Source organism: Diabrotica virgifera, chromosome 9, assembly GCF_917563875.1.
Source record: "Diabrotica virgifera virgifera chromosome 9, PGI_DIABVI_V3a".
NCBI lineage: Eukaryota > Metazoa > Arthropoda > Insecta > Coleoptera > Chrysomelidae > Diabrotica > Diabrotica virgifera.
The window spans coordinates 164,170,233-164,196,808 of NC_065451.1; the positions used below are offsets into that span (position 1 = coordinate 164,170,233).

Here is a 26,576-nt window from a genome sequence, read left to right on the forward strand (position 1 = left end):
ATTTTTAAGGTGATGCGATACTTTTTTGGCGGAGTGTATTACTAAAAAGATTTAACTAGGTGCAAAGCTACAATAAATGTTCAAATTACCTCCTTTAAAGGTGACAGAATAATTTTATATTCACCATTGGCGCCCGTACAGGTAATGGTCTGAATTAAAAAAAAGTACGCCACTGAGAAACGTCAAATTAAAAATCATTTTTGAATTCCTCGTTCAATTTACGACAAAAAATCATTCTTGTCTATTTTTCATATGTCTTTATACAAAAAAATAAAACATCTTAACGCTTACAAATTATTCGAGGTAGATTCCATATCCCTTTCAGGCCTGAATTTTTTTTTAGTGAAAATGAAGTTTCCCTTTGAATAAATATGATACATGGTATCTAAAAAAGGTGTAAAAAATGCAGGAAAAAAAATTCATTGTTTGAATCTGTCACAAATAACATGTCACGTTCGTGCGCTCTGGGCTTATGTTCTATGAATGCGGGATCGTAATTGTATGAAAAAATTCATTTTTATTAAACGTAAAACACCATTAGGGCCAAATAAAAATTATTTTTATAATTGTTTAATATGCTATTACGTACTAACTAAAATAGAACAAACATTTTTTGCTGAAATGTCATGTCTTTCCATTGCCTCTTTGCTGAAGAAGAGCTCGTTGAAGGAACAGGTTCTTCATCCAATACAGGTTCTTCATCTAATACAGTTTCTTCAATATCCTTGTCATCGGTGTTATTTTTAAACATCTGAACGTCAAAAGCAACATCATTTTCGCCATCTAAATCTTCTCTTTCGGACTAGTTACCATCATTTAACACCTCTAGAGCCAAATCGTGGGTGAGAGGCACACCTGTAATAATTAAAAAACTACTTTTATCATTAAAATATAGAAAAATTAATAAAAAGTCAAACCAATAAATATTTAGTATTTTAATTTCCTGCTTTGAAAATTTAATGTGTGACGGCAACTCGCTATCGTGATATTCAAATTTTACGGGACAAGATCTCTACAAACAAACCAATAATTTCTTAAATCTTGTTTATTATCTTGAAGTTGAAACTTTATCTATACCACAACCCCGTTACAATAACATAAACACTTATAAAAAACAAGATATCTTTTACTTACCTTTATCGGTTTTGTCGTCAAAATACACAGCCTTCTTTATAGGATATTCTATTGTAAACTAAGCGCGAATTCGTTAAACAATTTCAGTTACTCTGATAATACACGATAGGCACAACATATTGATATCTTTCCTAGTAAAAATATGTTTATTTTGATATTGATACCCACATAAACATGAGCTCACGATCGTGTGAGCCGGTCACGAAAGGTCACTATTCTAGCGAGGGTGTGACCGCGCAGTGTGCCAGCTGTGACTCTACTAAACTAGACCACAAACACTAATCTGTCATTATGTGGTTCTACCATATGGCCAGACAGGCGACAATTTATTAGATCTGGTGTTTTTAAAACTGCAAAGGCATTTTACCTGAAATAGGGATATATTTCGTTTCTTAAAACTTAACAGGCCCTTCTATGCATATGGTTTGTATATTAGGAACGAAACACATGTGAATTATTTCGTTTAGAAAGGAAAGTTCAATATTTAAAATTAGCAATTAAAAAATAGTAAAATAGTAATTGAAGCGTGTCGCCACAACAGTACTATTAGTACGTAGACTTTATAGATTACTTTATTAATTGCACGATTCTCATACAACGTTCTTTTCATTTTTAGAATTCTCCAGACGACCTTCAGTGCCTTCCATAAAGCGGAACGTGAAGGGTTCCGGCTTCAAGACGTCCTCAATGCCAAGTTAGCGCAGCGCAGACGAATGAAGAAGAGTTCCTCCGATAATAATAGCTCCAGTTCGTCTTTCACCAGCGAGAGCTCGCTGAAGAGCGGCGCAGTTACCCCTGCGCGTTCGAAGCTCTCGCTCGAATTGATAAAGACTGAAGAACTCGTCGCTCCCGAGCCCCAGGAGACCACAAGAGTGAACGAATCGAGCAGTTCTGATTCCAGAACTTCTGACGCCTTTAGAGAATCTACCAGCTCTAGTGGAATCGTTGTATCAGACAAAAATTCCGTCGATAGTAAGACCGAGAAGAAAAAGAGAGGCAGGAAGAGATATATCCAGTCCAGGCAGAGCGAGAGGATACGAAGAACTAGGTTAGAAATCGACGGGGAACCCCCTATGGAATTCATCTCCCTGCCGAATAGGACTAGGAAACGTAAGATCGAGGAAATTGATGGACTAGAAGAGCACCCTGATACACCTCAATCAAAAATCAGAAAGAAAGTTTCTTCTATGAATAGAAAGAAAAAGCGGTAGACTATTTTTATTACGTTATATAGTTATTATTAGTTACAAGTCATTTGTAGGTGTTAGATTGAGGTGCAGACGCGTTTTGCCCCCAGATTGTACGTACAAGCTGTCCCAAATTCTAGGTAATTCGGACGAAAGAATGTATCTTTCGTCAATCGTATTTAAATTTGAATAAGTGTGTATTTATTATTGTTTATAAGAACGATCAAAAACTCTTTTTGGGACGTCCTGTACTAAAACTCAGTATTTTGAGAAAATCGTTGGGTATACGCAAAAATTTGGGGAAGTAGAGGTTTGTTACCATATAAAAAAATCTAAAAATGTGATAAAAATGGTTATATATAAATTTAAAAAATCCCTGTAAGATACACTTTTTGGTTACTTAGATAAAAATGCGAAGCTCTGTAGATTGCGATGGAGTCTAGTGAAACGATTTGGTTCTATTGATAATTGTGAAAGGCTGTGATGATGGATTTCTCTAGCAATTGTGAAAAATGTACAAAAATACAAAATCCAAATGATACAATGCAAACTACTAACCCAGATGCATATGAATTGAACCAAAACCAATATGCAGCACAATTTTGTTTTTCTGCATTAGAATTTATTTAACTACGTGGGCTATCCAGAAAGTATGTACATTAAGTTTTGGAATAGAAAAAAAAAACGAGCCCAAGAAAAAGATTTTGTTATATACATTTGAAAGAGACACTCAAGTACTATTTTTCTACATAATCTCCCAACAAATTCAGGTACTTATGAGATTTCAACTGGTGTCTTTATAGACGGAGAGGCAGCGCTGAAAAATCTCTTTCAATTTACTAAAGCTAGATTTTTCACAGTTGATTACTGTGAGTGTGTAGAGAAACATACTGCGGTCGGTCAAGCTAAACGTAGAACAAGGGTTACTGAGAGGGTATCAAAGTTGCTTTCCTACGAAGGTAATTAAATCCATTTACTAAGGCTGAAAATCAGTACACACATTCTAAATTGAATATAAATAAAAGTTATTATAGTCGGTCAGCTGTATGACGGGACAGAGCCGCTCGGTCGGCCCCAATGAATGTACAGGGTTATTCACTATATTTTGACCCCCTTGTAAACTGCTTTATTTACAGAATTAGAAAAAAATGTAAAATACAAACGTTATTCGATTTTTAAATTATCATTTTTTGACATATATATCGTACTAGTGACGTCATCCATCTGGGCGTGATGACGTAATCGACTATTTCTTTAAACGAGAAAGGGGTCGTGTGCTAGCTCATTTGAAAGGTTATTCAATTCTCTATACAGTACTATAAACATTAAGATCATTATTTATACAGGGTGTCCAAAATTTTTTTTTAATTATTAATTAAACAATTAATTAAAAAATTTTTTTTGGACACCCTGTATAATTAATAATGTTAATGTTTATATTACTGAATAGGGAATTGAATAACCTTTCAAATGAGCTAGCACTCGACCCCTATTCCCATTTAAAAAATAGTCGATTACGTCGTCACGCCCAGCTGGATGACGTCACTAGTACGATATATATGTAAAAAAATGATACTTTAAAAATCGAATAACGTTTGTATTTTACATTTTTTTTAATTCTGTAAATAAAGCAGTTTACAAGGGGGTCAAAATATTGTGAATAACCCTGTACATTCACTGGGGCCGACCGACCGGCTCTGTCCCGTCATACAGCTGACCAACTATAATAACTTTTATTTATATTCAATTTAGAATGTGTGTACTGATTTTCAGCCTTAGTAAATGGATCTAATTACCTTCGTAGGAAAGCAACTTTGATACCCTCTCAGTAACCCCTGTGCTACGTTTCGCTTGACCGACCGCAGTATGTTTCTCTATACAATCACAGTAATGAACTGTGAAAAATCTAGCTTTAGTAAATTCAAAGAGATTTTTCAGCGCTGCCTCTTGGACTGTTACTTCAACTGAGACTTCGACCAGGTGTTCAGCTGTCCTGTAGCTGCGCATCGTCATCAAAGCGCTGCGTTGTAAGCCATGTCTTCATTGCTCGAAACAGGTGGTAGTCGCTAGGTGCAAGGTCCGGACTATACGCCGGATAAGGAAACACCTCCCACTTGAATTTTGTAAGGACTTCTCCAGTACGATTTGCCGTGTGTGGTCAGGCATTGTCATGCAACAACAAAATTTTCGAGCTCAGCTTTCTTCTGCGTTTGTTTTGTATCGCTCTTCGTAACTTTTCCAATGTTTCACAATATCTCGCCGAGTTAATTGTTGAGCCACGTTCCAGGAAGTCCTTCGCTGATCCAGAAAACTGTTGCCATAATCTTCCTTGCAAACAGGATTTTTTGGTTTTTAGGGGAATGTATGTCTCCGCACTCCATAGACTGCAATTTCGTTTCGCAATTGACATGTTTTACCCAAGTTTCATCTCCAGTCACAATTCGATCATGTAATGAGTCACCATATTTTTTCCAAGAGTCCAAAAAACGTCAATGAAGCAGCCATACGCAGATTTTTATGGGTTTCTGTCAAGAGTTTTGGTACCCACCTTGCACAAAATTTGTGATAACTTAACTTTTGTGAAACAATTTCATGCAACAAACTTATTAAAATTTATGGAATTTTCTAGTCGACTTTAGAGACAAGTTCATCAGTCACAATGCTTGGCCGTCCACATTATTCGTATAAACAGCTCAGATTTCGCGATAAATTTCAATTGGTTTGTTGTTTTTAACCAACAAGAACCGTTTTACCGATCGCACCTCACAAGTCACAACTGGCGGGGTTTTCGATCGCGGCACATAGCACGGCTGGACATCTACTGAACGGAGGAACGCTACGATGCTAAGATGGCCGCGCTAGCCCCGCCCCTAGCGGCAAAATTTCTGAATAGCCTGCGTATATAATATTTAAATAAATTCTAATTCGGAAAATAACATTGTGTTGAATATTGGTTTTGGTCCAATTCATATGGGACTAGCTCCTAAAACTTCCATTTTTTACTTTTTTCGAAATTCCGACGACAATTTTTAAAACTGTTTTTGACAGATTGTTACGCCAACTGCCGGAGAACTCTTTGAACCTTTTTGAAATCTCTGTCGCATCTTCGAGCATCGATAAAATCAAATTCCATTTTTATTTCACAACAAACTTGTTAAGTGCACTTCTTTATTAGGATGAATGTTTAAAAATTTTTCTACAGAGTGCCATTTATCGTCAAAAAGAAATCTTTTAAAAAAATATCGAGGGTTATTAATTTTTATTGTAGTTCTATTTTACACGTTATTTTTTTTAATATACTTTGTATGCTGATACCTTTACAGCACAATTCTTGAAATGTTGGACAAGGTTACGGCATGTAACCTTTGACCCAAATATATATGTTACAGTTCAAGTTGATTGTCCAGTTGGAGTTGACTATTCCTAGTTCGAGTCAACTCAGGCCGGTTTTAGTAAAAGTTGATTATAAATATAGATTTTTATTCAACATTTACTAGTAAAAGTAGACTCCAACTAGGAAAAGTATACTCTTCCCAATGCCATTTAGTAAGTCAATCATTAGATCAGTTTTTCCCAATCATTAGGTCAACACTTACTAGTCAAAGTAATAGTGTCAAAGTAAATTAAGAACTTGTGCCCTCAAGCTTTTCATGAAAATGGAACCATCATAAATAAAAACACCAGATTCTATAAATAAAATTTTACGAGTTGATAACAGTCAAAATAAAACGCACGCATCACAAATCACATGCGATTCTAAATTTACTGAATAGATCTAGAAATATTCAACTCAAACTAGTAAGAGTTCATTCTCTCTTCCCGGGATCTACTATCACTAACAAAGGTTAGGAAGAGTCTACTTCAATTAGTAAAAATCATAATTTTATTGAATAGATCTAGGAATAGTCAACTCAAACTAGTAAGAGTTAATTCTCTTCTTCCCGGGATCTACTATCACTAACAAATGTTAGGAAGAGTCTACTTCAACTAGTAAAAGTCATACTTTTATTGAATAGATCTAGAAATAGTCAACTCAAACTAGTAAGAGTTAATTCTCTTCTTCCCGGGATCTACTATCACTAACAAAGGTTAGGAAGAGTCTACTTCAATTAGTAAAAATCATAATTTTATTGAGTAGATCTAGAAATAGTCAACTTAAACTAGTAAGAGTTAATTCTCTTCTTCCCGGGATCTACTATCACTAACAAAGATTAGGAAGAGTCTACTTCAACTAGTAAAAGTCAAACTTTTATTGAATAGATCTAGGAATAGTCAACTCAAACTAGTAAGAGTTAATTCTCTTCTTCCCGGGATCTACTAGTACTAACAAAGATTAGGAAGAGTCTACTTCAACTAGTAAAAGTCAAACTTTTATTGAATAGATCTAGGAATAGTCAACTCAAACTAGTAAGAGTTAATTCTCTTCTTCCCGGGATCTACTATCACTAACAAACGTTAGGAAGAGTCTACTTCAATTAGTAAAAATCATAATTTTATTGAATAGATCTAGGAATAGTCAACTCAAACTAGTAAGAGTTAATTCTCTTCTTCCCGGGAGCTACTATCACTAACAAAGATTAGGAAGAGTCTACTTCAACTAGTAAAAGTCAAACTTTTATTGAACAGATCTAGGAATAGTCAACTCAAACTAGTAAGAGTTAATTCTCTTCTTCCCGGGATCTACTATCACTAACAAAGATTAGGAAGAGTCTACTTCAACTAGTAAAAGTCAAACTTATTGAATAGATCTAGGAATAGTCAACTCAAACTAGTAAGAGTTAATTCTCTTCTGCCCGGGATCTACTAGTACTAACAAAGATTAGGAAGAGTCTACTTCAACTACTAAAAGTCAAACTTTTATTGAATAGATCTAGGAATAGTCAACTCAAACTAGTAAGAGTTAATTCTCTTCTTCCCGGGATCTACTAGTACTAACAAAGGTTAGGAAGAGTCTACTTCAACTAGTAAAAGTCAAACTTTTATTGAATAGATCTAGAAATAGTCAACTCAAACTAGCAAGAGTTAATTCTCTTCTTTCCGGGATCTACTAGTACTAATAAAGGTTAGGAAGAGTCTACTTCAACTAGTAAAAGTCAAACTTTTATTGAATAGATCTAGGAATAGTCAACTCAAACTAGTAAGAGTTAATTCTCTTCTTCCGGGGATCTACTATCACTAACAAAGGTTAGAAAGAGTTTTACTTAAACTAGTAAAAGTTGAATTCAAGTTTTCAAATTAACTCTTACTTCTCGCTTTAGTTTGAGTTGACTCTAACTAAGAATAGTCAACTCTAACTGAGAATCTACTTGAACTCTAACATATATTTTTTGAACGAAGACTTTCATTTTTATAACGAATATTTGAAAATATTTCTTTTTACATTTGAGAAAAATTGTCTAATTCTTCTATAGCTATAGACGTGCTTTCTTTTGGTTTCTTTTGTACGTGGATGACGCTCTGTACGAAGAAAAAATACCAAAAAACTGTATATATTATTATTATACATACAATATAATTAATAGAAAATTTTTTGAAAAATCGTTTATTTCTCGTTTATTGCTGTATGAAATTGTTTTTATACAGATTTTTAAGGAAAAGATCGTGAGAAACGGATCAATGTTGAAACCATGTTTTGTTAATTTTTTTAATAGATGGGAAGGTTGCAATATCGGAGCGTATCAAAAAAAATTTAATGTTTCGTGTAAGACCGATATGTCAATATTCCAAAGTATTTTCTAATCGTCTGTTATTTTATTAAGTATTACTTAAAAATGATTGTGCGAGTTTCAGTTTTATTAGGCGACTTGAACAATACATGTAAGAAGACAAACAAAAGCTCAATCTGATGACGTTAGTGCTAGTCGATCTTTGATAACTACATATCAAGTCTACATGAACAATGATGATAGTGGTTTAAATTTATAATTCCAGATTTCGCTTGCGCTACACAATACACAAAATGAAGTTATCTTCCTCACAATAGGAGTGTTCCGATGGTGGGTGTTAACGGAATCAATTAAAAATAAGTGTAAACAACGAACAGTAATATTTATTTTTATTTGGTTAAAATGCGTGCTTATTCATCTCGTAAGAGGGTTGTTTATTGTTTTGGGGCAGCGAGGGTGCGTCTGAACTGCCTGCCTGCTGTGACGATACTGCAGAGACCACAACACGGTCATCACGTTTGCGGTTTTACAATTTTTAAGGCAATAAATTACTACATCTGGCGTTTTAAAAGCTCGGAACTTTTCTGTAGTTTTAAGAAACGTCTTCGAATGCATTTCCAAAGTGCGTTGACATAAGGTCTGATAAGGTAATTAATTTATGGGGAATTCAGTTTGTTAAACTGAAGACAACAAAAACATATTATGGTTAAGGATACATTTGGTTTCATAAAACGTCTTAGCATCTAGTTTGTATATTAAATGTGAATTTATATGACCGTTTTGAGAAAACTTATTAAAAAATAAAATTAGCAAAAATAGTAATTAAAGCGTGTCGCCACAGGAGTATTCAGGCTTAATATGATCAATGATTTTCTGTGAAGGAAAAACTTGCTCCTCTTGCTTCTCTTTAAATACAAATCAAGATATTTATTATATAAACACGTTTTTTGAGACAGCACCAAGTAAACCGGAAATAATACTAAGTATCAAAAGACCAAAACTTGAGTACTTGGGACATGTGATAAGAGGGCAAAATTACTCATTATTACAACTTATTATGCAAGGCAAAATCCGAGGAAAGCGAAATGTGGGAAGACGAAGAACATCCTGGCTTAAGAACTTACGGGAATGGTTCGAATGCAGTAGTGCAGAGCTATTTAGAGCGGCAGTCAACAGAGTCCGCATTGTCATGATGATTTCCAACCTTAGATAGAAGTGGAACTTAAAGAAGAACAATAGTTCCATAGTATTCCACTTTTGACATACAAAATACCTAATGAACTAAAGGAAATATAAATTTATTATTGACACAGAAATACATAAATTAATTGACTTTGAATTCGACACAGTAAACTCCATTTTCCAGTATACAATAGAAAGAAAGGTGTGATATGTGATATTTGGACATAATGCCTAAAAAGACATTCACAGAGTCCCGTGTGCCAATATATTTATCATCGTTCTCTCCATTTCTACAGTTTTTCCTAACTGTTGGAAGTCCCATAAAATTGATTTGGTTGTTTAAATAGTTCGAAATTATGTCCCTTTTTTTTCCCTTGTCGACGCCGGTGTTGTTCCTTGCTATCGAAATTCGCATGTGTCGCGAAGAAGAGGATGGGACGCTTACCATTTGAGATCCAAAAATTCTTCCCCTATGATATAAGGAACGAGATGCCTTGAAAACTCGAATGTGTACAGACGTGTAATAGTTAGTGAATTCGTTCGTTTGTTTTTCGATCGTTGTGTCTCCAGCCAGACGGGGTAAGCTTGACCTAAATTGAATTACCTTTATTTCCATTGTCTCGTTTTTGAATTATTTAGCAACAAGCCAATTTGAATTTGTGTATTATTATTGTATTGCGCTTATGGAGAAATTCCGCTTTCTCTCAATATTAGAGCTATCAGAAGGGATAGACTTTATAAGCAGGTGTTGTAATTAGTGTTTATTGCTTATTTTTGATGTTATCACTTGTTTCGTTCAATACCTTCTAGTAATCACACACTAACTTTTCGGTTGAATAGAGTAGGCCGATAGATAACTAGTACGGTGAGCAATAGGCTCTTGTGGTTCAGTTATATTTATTCGCTGCTTTCTCCGGAAGGAGTTAAAAGTGAGCAAACCGGAGATTATAGTATATGATTGTTTAGTGTCTACATGTTGACTTCAACCGCCTAATAATTTTATTGCATTATATGATATTTTGTGATCGGCCATGATTGCTTGTTTGTAAATAGTGCAACCGACTCATTGTTAAAATGTTTAATAATTTTTATATTTATTTAAAATATTTATTCTTCGCAATTACCTGATTAGGATGAGCATTGAATTACTCCTTGAGCTCAAAATATGAAGATGATATTTTTATCGATTTTAGGTGTTATAATAAATCTTTTTTATGTCAATTTTATTCTGATATACAGGATATTTTTTAAAGATTATTGAATTGACCTTATATTTTATATCAGATCGATTATAATGTTTTGTAGCGACAAAAACAGGAAGATGACTTAAGGGGGTAAGCGCAAAATTTCGGCTGCAATGCTTTTTAAACGCATTCATTTTTTTTTCGAATCCTGAGAAAACTAATATGTATCTTTGAAAAATTTAAACGGAGAATGAAAGATTACGTTTTACCGAGGGCTGAAGGTCCTTGAAAATTTCTATAATCTCTATTTTATGAGTTATAGAGGTCAAAAAAAATAAGAGAAAGTTTAGTGTGATTTTTAATTTTAAATATCTCATTTAAAAGAAACATTTATGGTTATTCTAAGGGACTTTGGGTTCTCGGTAATAATGTAATCTTTCATTCTGCGTTTAAATTTTTCAAAAATATTTATTAGTTTTGTCGGGATTCGAAAAAAATAAATGCATTTAGAAAGCATTGGAACCGAAATTTTGCGCCTACGGCCTTAACTATGCGCTTCTATATACATCAAAATTAAATCTGTTTGATAAAGTATTATGAAATTAAAAAAAATATTGATTTTGGAGCGGACTTAGTCAGTTTTTTTATCACTTATTTTTTATTTCAAGCAACAAAACACGAAGTGGTGGTCAAAAATTAACGATATTAAAAATTCTTTTGGTAGGTGTACACAGACTAGTAGTCTGTGTAGGAGGATACGTCTAAAGTTATCGGCTAATAGAGGTTATGGTTATGATAGATCTGGGCAAGGCCCACTTGTGAGCCCTCCAGGCTCCAAGACAGGAGTCATATAATAATGGAGGCTCTTTTTCACTGAATTTAGATAAAGAGTAGTACATACAAAAATGTTTATTTCCATGAAAAGTTTCAGCAAAAAAAAAATAAATAAACTTCCAAATCTGCTCATATTGACTTCTTTAAAATATTTAAATAACTTATAATTAACTTCTTGAAGTATTTATTATTAATATTGACACTTAATGCATGACTTTATCCATGACTGCTTCAAAAAAAACTTAGTGTATTACACACTAAAACTAACCAGCTTTTTGCCTGAACGCATCAACACCATGATTTCTTCATAAAACTTCGAAATCGGCTACATTCTCACTTAAGTTCTCAATCAAACTTCCACTTCAAAAGCTCAAACTAAAAATTCAACTCAACTCTTCAGAAACCGCCATAAGCGGTCTCCGACCGAAGCTACAACCAACCTCTGACTTCAACTTCCAAAACTTGAATCCTTTAATCTCACAACTTGAATGCATCTCCTCAAACCAAAACGCTTCCTTCCAAAGACCCACTCCATTTCTCTCATTCTACTCTACTCATCCAATCAACCAATAAGAAAAAAGTTTAATCCTTCTTTCATCCATGACTAATAAAAAAATAACCAAGCTTCCTACATGTACTATCGACCAATAGGGAAAAACAAAATATATTTTAAGCCCAACCTACTTAGTAGGGAACCATCAAAAAATCATTTCGCAAGTCGGCAAAACTCACTTAGTTCTACAGTTCTCAAGAAAAATACTGCTGAGTGCACAATCCTACACCTGCGCTTCTCTGATACCAAAGCAGCACGTATGTGTATCTAACTCCCAAGATTCGTGGAGCCAAAACGATCATTAGCTGCAATGTAACTCTTTTTTAATCACAAACTGAACACAGGAAATAGAATGTAGATACCTATGACTGTAAACTAAATTAACGTCTTTCTTTAACAAGACGGATAAACTACAATTGAATTATTCTCACGTTCTTTCAGGACAGAAATACATTCCTAAAATTTACTTGGCATATAAAGCGACATTCCTACGTCTACAGGGTGAGACAAAAATATGTAACAATGACATTTACGCTTTTTGGTTTCTGGATGAAACTAATTAAGAAATTAATTAAGTTCTTTTGAACCGTTTTAATACAAAACTACATGCTAAAACAAACCTAATGTCTTGTTGAATACTAGGGCTAGGAATCGTTAAACAAAAGATGTACGAATAAAGAGTAAAATTATTATGTTTTAAAATTAAATAAATTTAGAGTGTTTTATTTGGAAGTATAAAAAGTTTAAACCGCCTGTTGATAATCCTGATAAGATTTTTGAAGAAATATTTTTAATATCGTTGGTTGTTTATCCAGTAAGTTCGCTTTTGTTTTGTTTAATTTTGAAATTTATCATAAATTATCAGATTCTGCGCTACTTCAGGAGCAGCTCAATGCTTTTAACACTTGGATCATTGCAAGTCCAGTTTGTAATAGTATTGATGATACAAACACTGGTATTTTTGTTTTGTCTATGAGGCATTGCAGTTACTACGCTGGGCAAATAAGACTGTTCTGGGAATTGATAAAATAACAATATTTCGTCCATCTCTATTTTACGTTTTAACGATATTTTATAAAATGCATTTCTTTTTGAGTGAAAAATGAAGAAAAATGTAGAAGTTGAGGAGCTTGAAGTTAACACGTTTTTTTTAGTCCTATAATATCATTTCATATCACTTTTATTATATTAAGGCCTCTCTGGTCTTATAATTATATTTCTGATAGTAGTTTTGAGCATATATTTTCTATTTTTCTCTATGAGACATTAAATTTGTTTGCTGATGTTTTATTGTGATAAAAGTGTCGGCTCAATACATCAGGATGTAACCTATTTGTTTTTATGTCTATTATACTCTTTGTCTAAAATGTTCACCTCATACTTCAATAACATTACATTTCAAAAGAAATGAAACAGGAGATTAAAAAAAATGAATTAAAAATGAGCTTCATTACTTGGCTACAAAAAGGGCACAGGACATAGAAAAACATGAGTACGTAACATAACTTTCCTTCAGTATACAAAAATGAAGGTCAAACGTACATTAACCCTTTAAGGCAAAGAACTACATAATTGTTTCTTTTTACGGGGAATATTTGCGAAAATTGTTAAATTAAATAGAAGGTAATGAGTTACCTGATAGAAAAAACGGAAATTATCTTTAAATTTATTTTTTTCGGGGTGGTAAATATTGCTACCAGTAGGTGTTTGTGAGCATTTACGACTGGTAAATATTTCTACCACTATATCTACACGCTAAAAGAAAAGTTGTAAAAGAGAAAATATGTATTTCAAATTTCATTTCTGATGATATATGTATTGAAAGACATTCAGTTATTACATCTATGATAAGAGCCCTTGATTTTGCCTTTTTGGACAATTTGAATTCCGAATTTTTTTCGGATAAAATCGCACTATTTATGTCACAAATCACAAAAATTCTCGTGTATTCATGGAAAACAGTTGTAAAGCTTCTTAAAAAAATTAGTAAGATGTGTTGGCAATGTGAAATAGATCGGAACAACTTTCAGAAATCATTTTTTCATTTCATCAATTTTAATGAATAAACTAATAAAAAAAATAAAATAAATTACTCTAACATTAATACTGCTGAAGTACCCTACACAAATACTTAGTGGTAGCTCTTTTTACTGCTCAAAGACCCTTGGATTAGTACAGGCATACGTGAGTCGTGTGGTCTCTAATTTTACCAAATATCCTTTGCAGCAGTACTGTTTGTGCTTACGATCTAGTACTACTGCCGTAGGTAGACAAAAATAACCTTGAATAATAGTGGTAAATATAGCTACCATGTACACTTAAAGGGTTAATGAGACAGATGCTGTAGGGTTAATGAGACAAGGAAATTTGAGAGTAGGTAAAAACAAAATAAGAACACTGTATGATTTCTGTTATAGACGTTGGCGGAAGGATCATACAATAGTAGGAGAGAGAGAAGGAGGCAAGTCGTATATCGAGACAGGTCTGTGCTAACCTGCGTCTATAGCTTCAAATTAAGATATATTTTTCAGCAAATATTGACAAATACACTAACGATGTTCGTTTTCATAGTTTTTAAATCACATAATAATGGACAAAACTGTTAACTTCTTGACGAGCCGATATTTTAGAACTGGTATTAGGTTTTTTATGATTTTAGCTACTAGGTGGACAGTATTCGCAGCTAATGCTATATGTATAGATATTAAATGAACAGTTACAAATAATTTTCTTTGAATTTGTGCAATCTCTCATCCAGCAGTAACTACAATGTCGTTTTACTGATTTTTATTTTAGTCATTATATTTATTAAATTGGGTTAGTTCATTGGCGTTTTTCAATGTATAGAAGGGGGGACTCGAAACTGTCAAAATCCCTTTACGTAGTTTGAAAATTTACGAAAAAAAAAAGAATCTATTTTTGTTAGATGTCAAAAAAAAATTATATGTACCTATTGGAGCCCTCGCTCGATTACGCCAATGAGATAGAATGATTCTCTTTGTCTTCTGCTAGTTTATTTTCGCACTCAGGTAATACAGTATGATTGTAATTACGAGACATAGATGTGGCGAATGAGGGATAAAAAGACATGTTGAAAAATTGTGTTAAATTTGATTTTTTTAATGAAATTTAAAAAATACCTAATGTTGTTTGATGCTTAAATAGGTAGAAACCGATTTGATGTGTTGCTGAATTCATTTAAACTTTGTCATATTATATATGAACTTGTATCAGCCTTTTCATTCATTCATTTTTTTTGTAAAACGGTGTTCCTCAAAAATCCAATTGAGATTTAGTTGAATAACTGTTTCGACATTTCTCATATAATAAAACTTATTAAAATTTTGCATCAAAATATGAAGATGCGTTTCTTTAAACCACGAAACGTTATTTCTCGTATAGCGACATCTATGTTTAAAAGGAAATAACCACTTACTTAGTATTTAATTTTATATTACTTACAGATATCGTTCATTTGTATATGGTATTTTTCTGTAACTGATGGGTATATATGTATATTTATATGTGAAAAATATTGAGAAAATTTGAAAAGAGACCAAGTGGACAGTGCCTTTACATTAACCTCTGACGATGGAGGGAGTTATGCTTGTTTAGGGCAAGATACATATTATGATTGTAATATGCCTTAATTATGTTAGTATTAAATATTTAATTCTTTAAATATCGAGTTTTACTATCCTTTTAACCCTTTTTCCACGTAATATTTCCATTAATATTTCCACGTAATAATAATTTCCTTTAACGGAAATTTATAAAATCTGTATAATACAGAATGGCAAATAAAGAAGTAAAAATACTCTGTTACGCAGACGACGCAATATTCATAGCCCAAGATGAAGATTGCTGGTATAAGCAATCCCCCCACTTACTGGCCAACGGCTTCGGGCGGATGAGCTGATAAGTGGAAGGGCACCTTTTTGTCCTGAGATTGATAAATCGGTCTCGAAGGCGGATGAACCTAATAACAACGTAACGGTCAACGGCATAAAGATGCAGAAGGCAACGGGGAACCACTGCATTAAAGACTCGGAGAGTACCCCTAGTACAATTAGCATGACTACGACAAATCATAGAAACGATATTACTGATCATGGAACTCGGATACCAAGATCCGGCAGAGAAGGACAATCACAAGACGGCAAGGCCTTCTCGGTCGCCAGCAGAAGAAATCCTTGCCAATATAGTGTAAAGATAAACCTCACGATCTGCACATGGAACGTTAAAACATTATACGAGGCAGGTAAGACTCATAATGCAATCAAGGAGATGGATAGACTATCAGTAGACATAATGGGAATAAGTGAAATGAGATGGACGAACTCTGGGCAATGTAAAATTAATGATCATCACATATATTATTCAGGTAACCCTAATGGAAGACACGAAAATGGGGTAGGTATAATCTTAAAACAAGAAACTGCCAGACATGTTAAAAATTTTGTACCTATATCGGAAAGAATACTCCTCCTTCAACTTAATACCTACCCAATTACAACTAACATTATCCAGGTATATGCCCCTACAGCTGACAAACCGGACGAGATAATTGAAGCATTTTATAATGAACTATCCAACACCTTAAAATGCCTCCCCAAAAAGGATTTAACTTTGATTATGGGTGATCTAAATGCTAAGATTGGTAGGGGACAATCGGGAGAATTCATAGGGCAATTTGGACTTGGAGAAAGAAATGAGCGAGGAGACCGACTGGGTGAATTTGTGGCAGAAGAAGAGTTTGTGATTACTAACACTTACTTCAAACTCCCTTACAGAAGATTATATACATGGAAATCACCTCAAGACACTCCAGGCCGCATAGTGAGAAATCAAATAGATTACATCATGATTAATAAAAGATTCCGTAACAGCATAACATCAGTCAAGACATACCCAGGAGCTGATATCAAGTCAGACCATAACCCACTGATTGGCAAAATTAAGCTCAGGCTAAAGAAGGTTAGACGTAGTGTCAATCCAAAATTCGACATAAGGCTATTAAAAGACCAAAACACAGAACAGAGTGTAAAACGGTATATACAGAACAACTTGAATACCGTTATTCAATCGGATGTAATGGACCAGGAGATAGAAAAGTTGCATACAGTTTCACAAGACATACGTGAGAAATTCCTCAAACCACCAAAAATAAAGAAGAAATCGTGGATGACAAACGAGATTTTAGATATGATGGAAGAGAGGCGAAAGTCCAAAGATCAGGACATGTCATTATACAAAAGAATAGATAAAGATATCAAAAAAGCAATTAGAATAGCTAAGGATACACGACTAAGAGAACAGTGTGCGGAAATCCAGCAATTGCAACATAAACACGATTCATTCAATATGCACAAAAAAGTTAAAGAAGCTGCAGGCTTATACAAACCTAGAAGAGTTGGGTGTTTGGCAGATAACCAAGGCAAACCACTGTTAAGTGTGGAAGAAAAACTAGACACGTGGAAGAAATATGTGGAAGTAACTTTTGCAGATGAAAGGCAGAATACCATTGAAGACATTGAATGCCAAACAGGACCCCCGATTACCATTGAAGAAGTCACGTCAGCTATTAAAACAACTAAAGATGGTAAAGCTGTAGGGCCTGACCAGTTTTATGTAGAATTCCTAAAACTTATGGATGAACAAGGAATAAAATGGATAACAACCGTATTCAACAAAATATACGTAACTGGAAAAATACCCCAAAGCTGGTTAAAGTCGACCTTCGTAACTTTACCCAAAAAAGTAAATGCCAAAACATGTGAAGACTACAGAACAATTAGCCTAATGAGCCACTTACTCAAAACGTTTCTGAAGGTGATACATGGCAGAATATATAAAAAATGCGAACAACAGATATCATGGACGCAGTTTGGATTCCGCGATGCCTTAGGCACCCGAGAGGCTCTATTCGCTGTCCAAGTGCTTATGCAAAGATGCAGGGATGTTGACTGTGAAGTGTATATTTGTTTTATCGACTACAAAAAGGCGTTTGATAGAGTAAAACATGATAAACTCATAAACATCTTGAAAGAAGCGGGAGTAGATGATAGAGACTTGAGAATCATATATAATTTGTATTACAACCAAACTGCCAATATTAAAGTGGAAGACCAATTAACAGAGGCAGTCTCCATAGATAGAGGAGTGAGGCAAGGATGCATCCTGTCCCCGGTGCTGTTTAATATATACTCTGAATGTATCTTCGAGCAAGCGCTGGGAGAACTACAGGAAGGAGTATTAGTCAACGGAGTGCGTCTGAACAACATTAGATATGCCGACGACGCTATAGTTTTTGCAGACAGTCTAGATGGTTTGCAAAGAATAATGTCGCGCATATCAGATATAAGTAGAGAATACGGACTTGATCTCAATACGAAAAAAACAAAGTATATGGTAGTCAGTAAGCGCGAAATATTAAATACACAGCTTTTGGTTAACCAACAACTAATTGACAGGGTCGACAGCTACGCATACCTTGGTACCAACATAAACAGCCAGTGGGACCACTCAAGTGAAATAAAACAACGCATAGGAAAAGCGAGATCAGCGTTCATAATGATGAAGTCTCTTTTCAGAAGCCACGATTTACCTCTTGCTACCAAAATCTCTATCATCAGATGCTATGTATTTTCTACGTTATTATACGGAGTAGAGGCCTGGACACTTTCCGAGGCTTCTTTGAGAAAACTCGAGGCATTTGAGATGTGGTGTTACAGGCGCATTTTGAGAATTTCGTGGGTGGATCGTGTGACTAATATTGAGGTTCTACGTAGAATAGGCAAGGAATGCGAGATTATTAACATAATCAAAGAGCGCAAACTAGAATATCTTGGCCATGTTATGAGGAATGAAAAGAGATATGGCTTGTTGCAACTCATTCTTCAAGGCAAGGTATTTGGAAAGAGAGGACCAGGGAGAAGAAGAATATCTTGGCTTCAAAACCTGAGAAAGTGGTTTAATACATCGACAACCGGACTATTCAGAATAGCAGCAAGCAAAGTTAGGATAGCCATGCTGGTCGCCAACATCCGGAACGGATAGGCACCTTAAGAAGAAGAAGAAGATGAAGATGGTGTGTAAAGAGTAGTCGACGGATTACCACACATTAACAGAGCCAAAGGATTTAATATGACTAATAAACCGGGAGATATTAACAGAACTTCAACCACGATTTTCTGAGTCCTGCCCTTTGCAATACTGGAAGGTTAGAAAAGGTACTTACAATTTATGGAAAAATCCACGGGTTTCCTGTGACATTTTCGTGTGAAAATTAGATTTTCCACGAGTAAAAAATGGGGAGTTGCATGAACTTCTGAGTCCTGCCATATCCATAGAATGACAGGATACTATCAATTTTACGAAGAAAATTTTTTGGGCAGGAGGGTTGCAAAAGGACTAAGGGAGTATATTAGGGTGGCCCTTAAAAATGAAATTTAACGATTGTTACCTCTCACCCCCTAAAATTGTTCCAATTATGGAGAAACTTAAAAATATAAATTTTTATTGAAATATGAAAATATTTAAAGGTGGCCCCGGGCCCTTGAGACCCCATGCAATTGAAATTAGTCATGTACTACGAATTTCTGCCAATAATGTAAAATATATTAATAATTAATCGCCTATCAGTTACAATTAAGCACAGGAATAAAGAATATTAAAATTGGTGAAGGTTAAATGGACTTGGACAACAATGATGATGCTAACGTTGGTGCGGCTGCGACTTCTGAAGGTGAAACCTTACCTAAAAGAGCACGAATCAAAATCATGACTTCTGAACTTTCGTCTTCCCTCGATAGAACCCAGGTATCGTACAAGACAGCCACATTTATTATTAGTGATGTAATATCCAGTCTTGGTCATGATGTAAGCTCGTTAGTCATCAATCGCAACTATATTCAGCGCGAGAGAGAGAGATAACTTGATTCAAAATTGCAACAAAATTAAAAAAAGACTTTTTAATTTCTGGACCTGTTATTGTTCATTTGGACGGTAAGCCAATGGAGGACTTAACTTCCAAGAAATGTGGATCGCCTTTCTGTTGTTGTGTCAAATGTCAATCGTGGATATGAACAGCTGCTGGGTGTTCCAAAATTACACAATGGAACGGGAATTGCCCAGGCAAATGCCATTTTGGAATGTTTGTAGGAATGGGGTATTGTTCATGAAGTCGCAGCTCTATGTTTCGATACTATTGCATGCGACTCAGTGGCGAAGTCTGGAACATGTATCATTCTTCAGCATAACTCCAGAAAGGACTTACTTTTTTTAGCCTGCCGCCACCACAGTTCGGAACTTATAGTTAGATCTGTGTTTGATGAGGCAATGAGTAGTAAATCATCTAGCCTCCAAATAAGTATTTTCGAAAGATTCAAGACAGCTGTTCAATTATAGACAATAGTACTTTTGAATTGGCTTCCAACTGGTTCGTTTTTATTATCCTGGAGCCATGCACAGGCGAGATGGAGGTCTAAAGTTATCTATGCTATAAAGATGTGGTTGCTTCACAGCCAATTAATCACAGCTTCGGAGCCGAAGGGAATTGTAAATCAGCGCTACAGATACAAGCACCGTTAGCTATTGAAGCGCCATTCAATGATTTCCACTTAGGAAATAGCTCCTTAACGAAAGAAGTGCCATCGTAACGAGCCAAAAACTTCAAAAACACTTATGATATCTATCTGAACATCTCTTTCCGATGAGTCTTTTTGATTCCAGGATACTTCCAGAATCCAAAAGATTAATGGTTGCAGCTATGGAGAATGAAGCTGCTGAACACCCTCTAAAACGTCTTACTGATATGAAATCTTGTGCATTTTTGGAGAGCAAAGGTCTGAAGAAGTTTTTACTGTAAACTCCAAATAATTCTTCAACATGCTTGGACTTCCTGATGACTTTTTAAAAAGAGATCCGGTTCAATGGAAAGATGATGAAAGTTTCAAGGCAGCTTAAAAGATGGTGAAGAATTTCGTGACGACAAATGATAGGACAGAAAGAGGAGTTGCACCAATTCAAGACCTTAACAAAAACTCACTAATAAGGGAGAACAGTTACAATACCTCTTGCAAGTAGTCGCGGAGCATCGAAAAATGTTTCCGGGCTCTATAAAAAGCGAAATCTTGAAAACAAAACAGCATAAGAAGTAATAACTGTAGTGAATCTTTCTTATAGGTGTTAAAGATCATAGAAATTATTTATTTTTATTAATAAATTATTAAAATTAGTCCCGACACTGAAAAGTAAAAGGGACTCAAAAGACTATATATATATATATATATATATATATATATATATATATATATATATATATATATATATATTATTAAAATTATTTTATATATCCCATTATTTTATAATGGCAATATACTAACATGAATAACGAATTTACGAAACTTCCAGACCCGGGACCACCTCTAAATATTCACCGGTTTTCATGAAATTTCGCACGTTTAAGTTTGATGTATAATGGAACACTTCTGGGGGGGGGGGGGGTTGAGGGTGAAATTTCAAAATTTAAATTTTCTTACATATGTTAAGGGCCACCCTATAGAGTATATGGATATACGAACATGTAATGAAAATAATGAAATTTTCATAATTTTCTAAGTCCTGCCAACTTAATAAATTAAATATAATTATTTGAAAATGATTGAAAAATATGTTGGCATGACGTCTCCTAATGTTTAACTGTACTTGTCCCTTGGAAAATTCTGTGGAAAATTTTCACCCAGGTTCCGTGATTTTCTGAGTCATAAAATAAATTTTATAAAATAAATAATTTAAGTACGACATTATTCAAAATGGCAGGATGTTTAGTTACACCTTTTTTACTATACATAGTTAAAAACTGTGTAAGAAAATTCGTTGAAAGTTACACGATTTTCATTCCATTTTGAAGTCATGCCATTTTGGACATATCTCAAGAATGTTAATATAAAGCTATTTACAAAGAGGCAAGATGGTTGTGTAGTTATTTCGTATATAAAAATAAAATTTTAAGTCAGTAAAATTATTGCAGGTTGTTATACAAACATTCATATCACCACAATTTTCTGAGTCATGCCATGTCAAGTATGCTTAAAAAACACTAATCTAAAACCGTTTACAACGTGGCAGGATAACCGGAAAGATATTTAATACATAAAAATTAATTTTTATATCGTTAAGAGAATCGTACGGTATTTAATATTATTTTCCTGAGTAATGTCTCGGATTTTTACACACCTTTCAAATCTAATATCAAACTGTAACATATTTATTTTAAGCGATTAGATCAAATTTGTATCTAAGTAAACGTAATAAAAGTAATAGGAATAAAATCAATAATTTTACAATTAATTGGTTATAGTAGGGATTGTACCTATTATACAGAGTGTCCAGAAACTCTTCTAACAATCGAAGCCCGGAGATTCCTGATAATTTTAAGAAAATTTAAACCAATTCACCTCGTCCGAAAATGCTTCATAAAGCATTTTTTTAATACCTCCAGAACACTTCTATTTAGAAAAACGAAAACTGGTGCACCTATTTATCTTCCAGAGATAAACAGATTCCATCATTTGTCAATTTTTAGTACCGGTCATTGGCGTCCGTTTACGGTAGGGAAACGGATATTTTATCGAATAACTATTCTGTGTTTAACTTTTAAGCATTTTTGACTCTGGATTATTAAACTATGGGGTATTCTTGTACTAAAAGGTACTCTTGCTTTAAGTCTGTAAGACACGCAGTGTTCTAGAAAAATCGATTTGAAAAATTTTTCGGTTTTTTAATTTGAAAAAAAAAAAAATAAAAAAAACTATTTAGAAAAGCGAAAACTGGTACGTTTATTTCTCTTCCAGAGATGAATATTTTATTAATTGTGAATTTCTAGTATCGGTCATAGGCGTCCGTCTTCGGTAGATCAACGAAATCTCATAACTTGCTTTAATTTTTAAGCATTTTTGACAGTAGAGTATTAAATTATGAGGTATTCTAGTACTAAAAGTTACTCTTGCTTTAAGTCGGTAAATACACCGTTTTTTGTCAAATTTTTCTTAAATTCAAAATACGAAAAATTTTGAAATTTATTTTTCTAGAAAACTGTGCATCCTACCGACTTAAAGCAAGAGTATCGTTTTGTACTAGAATACCTCACAATTTAATAATAAATATAGTGTCAAAAATGCTTAAAAGTTATGCGATAAAATAACCGTTGCCCTACCCAAAACGGACTCCTATGACCGGTACTAGAGATTCGCAATTGATGGAATCGATTTATCTCTGGAAGATAAAAAGGCGGACCAGTTTTTGTCTATCGAAATGGAAGCGTTCTGGAGATAAAAAAAATCCTAATTACAAGGCGCAATCTTCAAAGAACTCTAGCTTAGGAATCTTACAATTACAGGGTGTTTCATTAATAATTGTCCATATAGTAACGGGAAAATCCTTAGCACAAAATACGAAGATTTAACTTAAAACACTTAAATAAAATGTGGTTCCTTACTGAGTTACAGGGTGTTTTATCTAACAATTTAAAAACTATTTTTGCTCGGCATTTTAAAATTATTCCACGTATCCTTTTCATACTTGGCAAGAAGTATAGGTACTATACAAGCTACTAAATTATGTTAAACAAAAGTCTCTGCTATTACCAGAGGCGTACGACGGAGGAAACTGAATGATTGACCCTTTCCAAATTCTACGCCATTGGCGGAATTGCTATTTTAGTTCAATTTGTGGATTCTCCAATACTTTCTATGAAAATAATATACTCTTCATTCGTAACGATAAAGTCATTAGTTTTCGAGATCTTTGAAGTTAAAAATGAAACGACACGATTATTTTGATTAATGTATTGTGTCACTTCATTTTTAATTTCAAATATCTCGAAAACTAATCATTTTATCGTTAGGAATGGAGAGTACATTTTTTACATAATAAGTATTGAAAAATCAAAAAATTACACTAAAATAGCATTTTCGTCAGTGGCGTAGAATTTGGGAAGGGTCAACCAGTCACTATCCCCTGTCGTACGCCTCTGGTAGTAACTAGAAACGTTTATTTATCTTAATTTAGTAGTTTGTCTAGTACCTACATTTTCTGCCAAGTATGATAAGGATACGCCAAATAGTTTTAAAGTACTGGATACAAATAATTTTTAAATTTTAATCATACGAATCATATCATAAATTAATCAAAATAACTGTGATGTTTCATATTTAACTTCAAATATCTCGAAAACTAATGACTTTATCGTTACCAATAGAGAGTATATTATTTACGTAGAAAGTATTGGAACATCTAAAAATTGCAGTAAAATGGTAATTCCTCCAGTGGCGTAGAATTTGCGAAGGGTCAACCATTCACTATCCCCTGTCGTACGCCTCTGGTAGTAGCTAGAAACGTTTGTTTATCATAATTTAGTAGGGTGTATAGTAGTCGCCCTTTCTGCCAAGTATGAAAAGGATACGTCGATTAGTTTTAAAATGCTGAGCAAAAATAATTTTTAAATTTTTAGATAAAACACCCTGTAACTCAGTAAGGAACCACATTTTATTTAAGTGTTTTAGGTTAAATCTTCGTATTTTGTTCTAAGGTTTCTCCAATTACTATATGGACAATTATTAATGAAACACCCTGTATATACAGGGTGTTCCATTTAAGAAAAACATAAGTTTGTGTCACCCTGTCAATACGGGTAGCCCTGTATATTAGAAAATATTTTTAAATTATGATCCTCTCTTTGCCCCACGTTATGCCTAAATAACTTTTTTTCGTATCTCTTACGACAAACGAGTGATTGGACTTTGTCACACTAATGCCCCACCCTGTATACGAAATAACTATAAAACCATCCTGCCTCTTTGTAAATAGACTTATATTAAGATTCTTGAAACATATGAAAAATGGCATGACTCAGAACATCGTGGAATTTTTCACGAATTTTATTACAAATCTAGGACTCCTGCCGTCTTACAAGAACCGTTTAACCTTCCTGTCGAGTACCGAAAAAGTATTGATTGCATTTGAGTATTATAACTTTTTAAAGGCAGGACTCAGAAAATCACGGAATCAGGGTAAAAATTTTGCGCATAATTTTCCAAGGGACAAGTATACTTAAACAGTAGAAGACGTCATGCCAAAATTTTTTTTGATCATTTTGAAATAAATATGTTTAATTTATTTAGTTGGCGGGACCCAGTAAATCATGAAAATTTCATTATTTTCCTTACATGTTTGTATACATATGAGTGGCTCAGAGGCAAAGGTGCCTAACCCCAAAAATTTATCTTACTAGGTTAGGCTTAATAATTGCTTATAATTTCTGTAAAAATCGTGTGCAGAATCAGCTTAAACTATATTTTTGTTGGAATGGTGTCCCCATCTATAAATTGGTCTTCGCACTAACAAAATGTCATAGAAAGCTTGCGGCAAAACTGACTAACCAACACAAATATGGCCGATGTACACATGAGCAGTGACGCATCAGAGCCTTTTTTATCCGATTTCAGCGATTTAGATAGCGATTATAATCCAAATTCTTCAAATGGCGAATCTTCAGGTAAGACAGTTACAATATTATTACTTGTTAAATATAAAACAAGCAATATATTCTTCAATATACCCATTTATAAACAAATGTGGCTTAAGCTGCTTTGCCGCAAACTTACTTGTAATATATTTTTTTATTGTTCTAGACGAGGATAATGGCGAATCGAGCGAGAAAACCCCAAAAAAATGAGTTGTAGAACAGTAAGAATGAAGACAATGATGAACCAGAAGACATATCGCACCAAAATTCCAGAAAGTGAGTAAGAAATCTTGAGAATCATGCAAGGTATAAAAGGAAGATCACCATGGAGAAAGGAGAAGAATATGTCACAGAAGAAGGAAAACGTAAAATGCTAAAGAACTCGTAGTTGGACCATGTTCGTGCAAAATGAAGTGTCATATGAAAATTTCTAACGAACGAAAGCTAAGTATCTTTAAAAATTACTATTCGCTTAACTGGTCAATGAAAAATGCTTTTATTCAAGGGCAAATAAAAGTAGAAGACAAAAAAAAAAAAAAAAGAAAATTGATACCAAAAATCCAACTTCACGTAGGTCTAAAACTCGTGTATATACTTTACCGGATGAAAATGGTTGTGACCAGGTGGTATGTAAGATCTTTTTTAAAGACACAGTTTCCATTACAGATGGAAAAATTTCATTAGCTTTAGCACGAAAACAAGAACATGGGACACCTCTTCAAGATGCAAGGGGTAAACATCCACCCCATAATAAAACTAATATTGAAGACGAGCAGTGTTTATGTGGCTTCATTGAACTGTTCCCAGCATATGAATCCTATTACTCCCGACAGGATAACATAAAAAAGAAAATATCTTTCACCAACTTTGAACATGTCGATCATGTATCGAGAATATGAAAAAAAAAATGCACAGAATACTTAAGAAAACCCCTCTCGCTGTTTATGTTCCGCAAAATTTTTAACACTAAGTTTAATTTGCATTTTCATGCACCACATAAAGATACTTGTCAAAAGTATCATGATTGGGTTTCCATAATTCAATCGGCCAAAAAAAGAAATCCAAAATTTCAGGTCAAAATAATGAACTCACTAGAGTTTTTTAGTAGCAAGACCCTTGAGAATAAGATAACAAATAGAAAAGTTACTATAACTGGCGAAAAAGTTGAATGACTTAAAATCCAACAGATAAGGTATCTTAAAAATGAACCAAAAAAAAATATCTAAAATATACAGCACAGGATATGGGTTTGTTTCATGAGGTTGATTTAAGCAAGAAAACCAAAGGCCGCCCATCATCACCTACTGT

General features: G+C 34.0%; 1 protein-coding gene and 1 long non-coding RNA gene across 7 annotated transcripts in view; both read left to right on the top strand.

The window, feature by feature from the left end:
• The window catches only part of LOC126891786 (ribosomal protein S6 kinase alpha-5-like), a 570,345-nt gene extending 567,095 nt beyond the window's left edge, over positions 1–3,250 (top strand). Inside the window, exon 10 of one of the 3 annotated variants that reach the window (XM_050661058.1) lies at positions 1,751–3,250. In XM_050661058.1, the coding sequence (XP_050517015.1) occupies positions 1,751–2,345 (595 nt within the window). In that variant the 3' untranslated portion in view covers positions 2,346–3,250. The remainder of the gene's footprint in view (positions 1–1,750) is intronic. The other 2 variants (XM_050661059.1, XM_050661057.1) reach the window with 2 other exon arrangements.
• Positions 3,251–3,944: 694 nt separating this feature from the next.
• LOC126891789 (uncharacterized) lies at positions 3,945–15,422 on the top strand. Of its 4 annotated transcripts, none has more exons than XR_007700564.1 (3): positions 3,998–6,775; positions 7,140–7,261; positions 7,384–15,422. It is a non-coding gene; the product is annotated as an uncharacterized LOC126891789 (long non-coding RNA). The 4 variants fall into 4 exon arrangements; XR_007700566.1 differs by having other exon boundaries at positions 4,005–6,287; positions 6,410–6,775; positions 7,140–15,422; XR_007700567.1 differs by having other exon boundaries at positions 4,013–6,409; positions 6,532–6,775; positions 7,140–15,422.
• Positions 15,423–26,576: the final 11,154 nt, after the last annotated feature.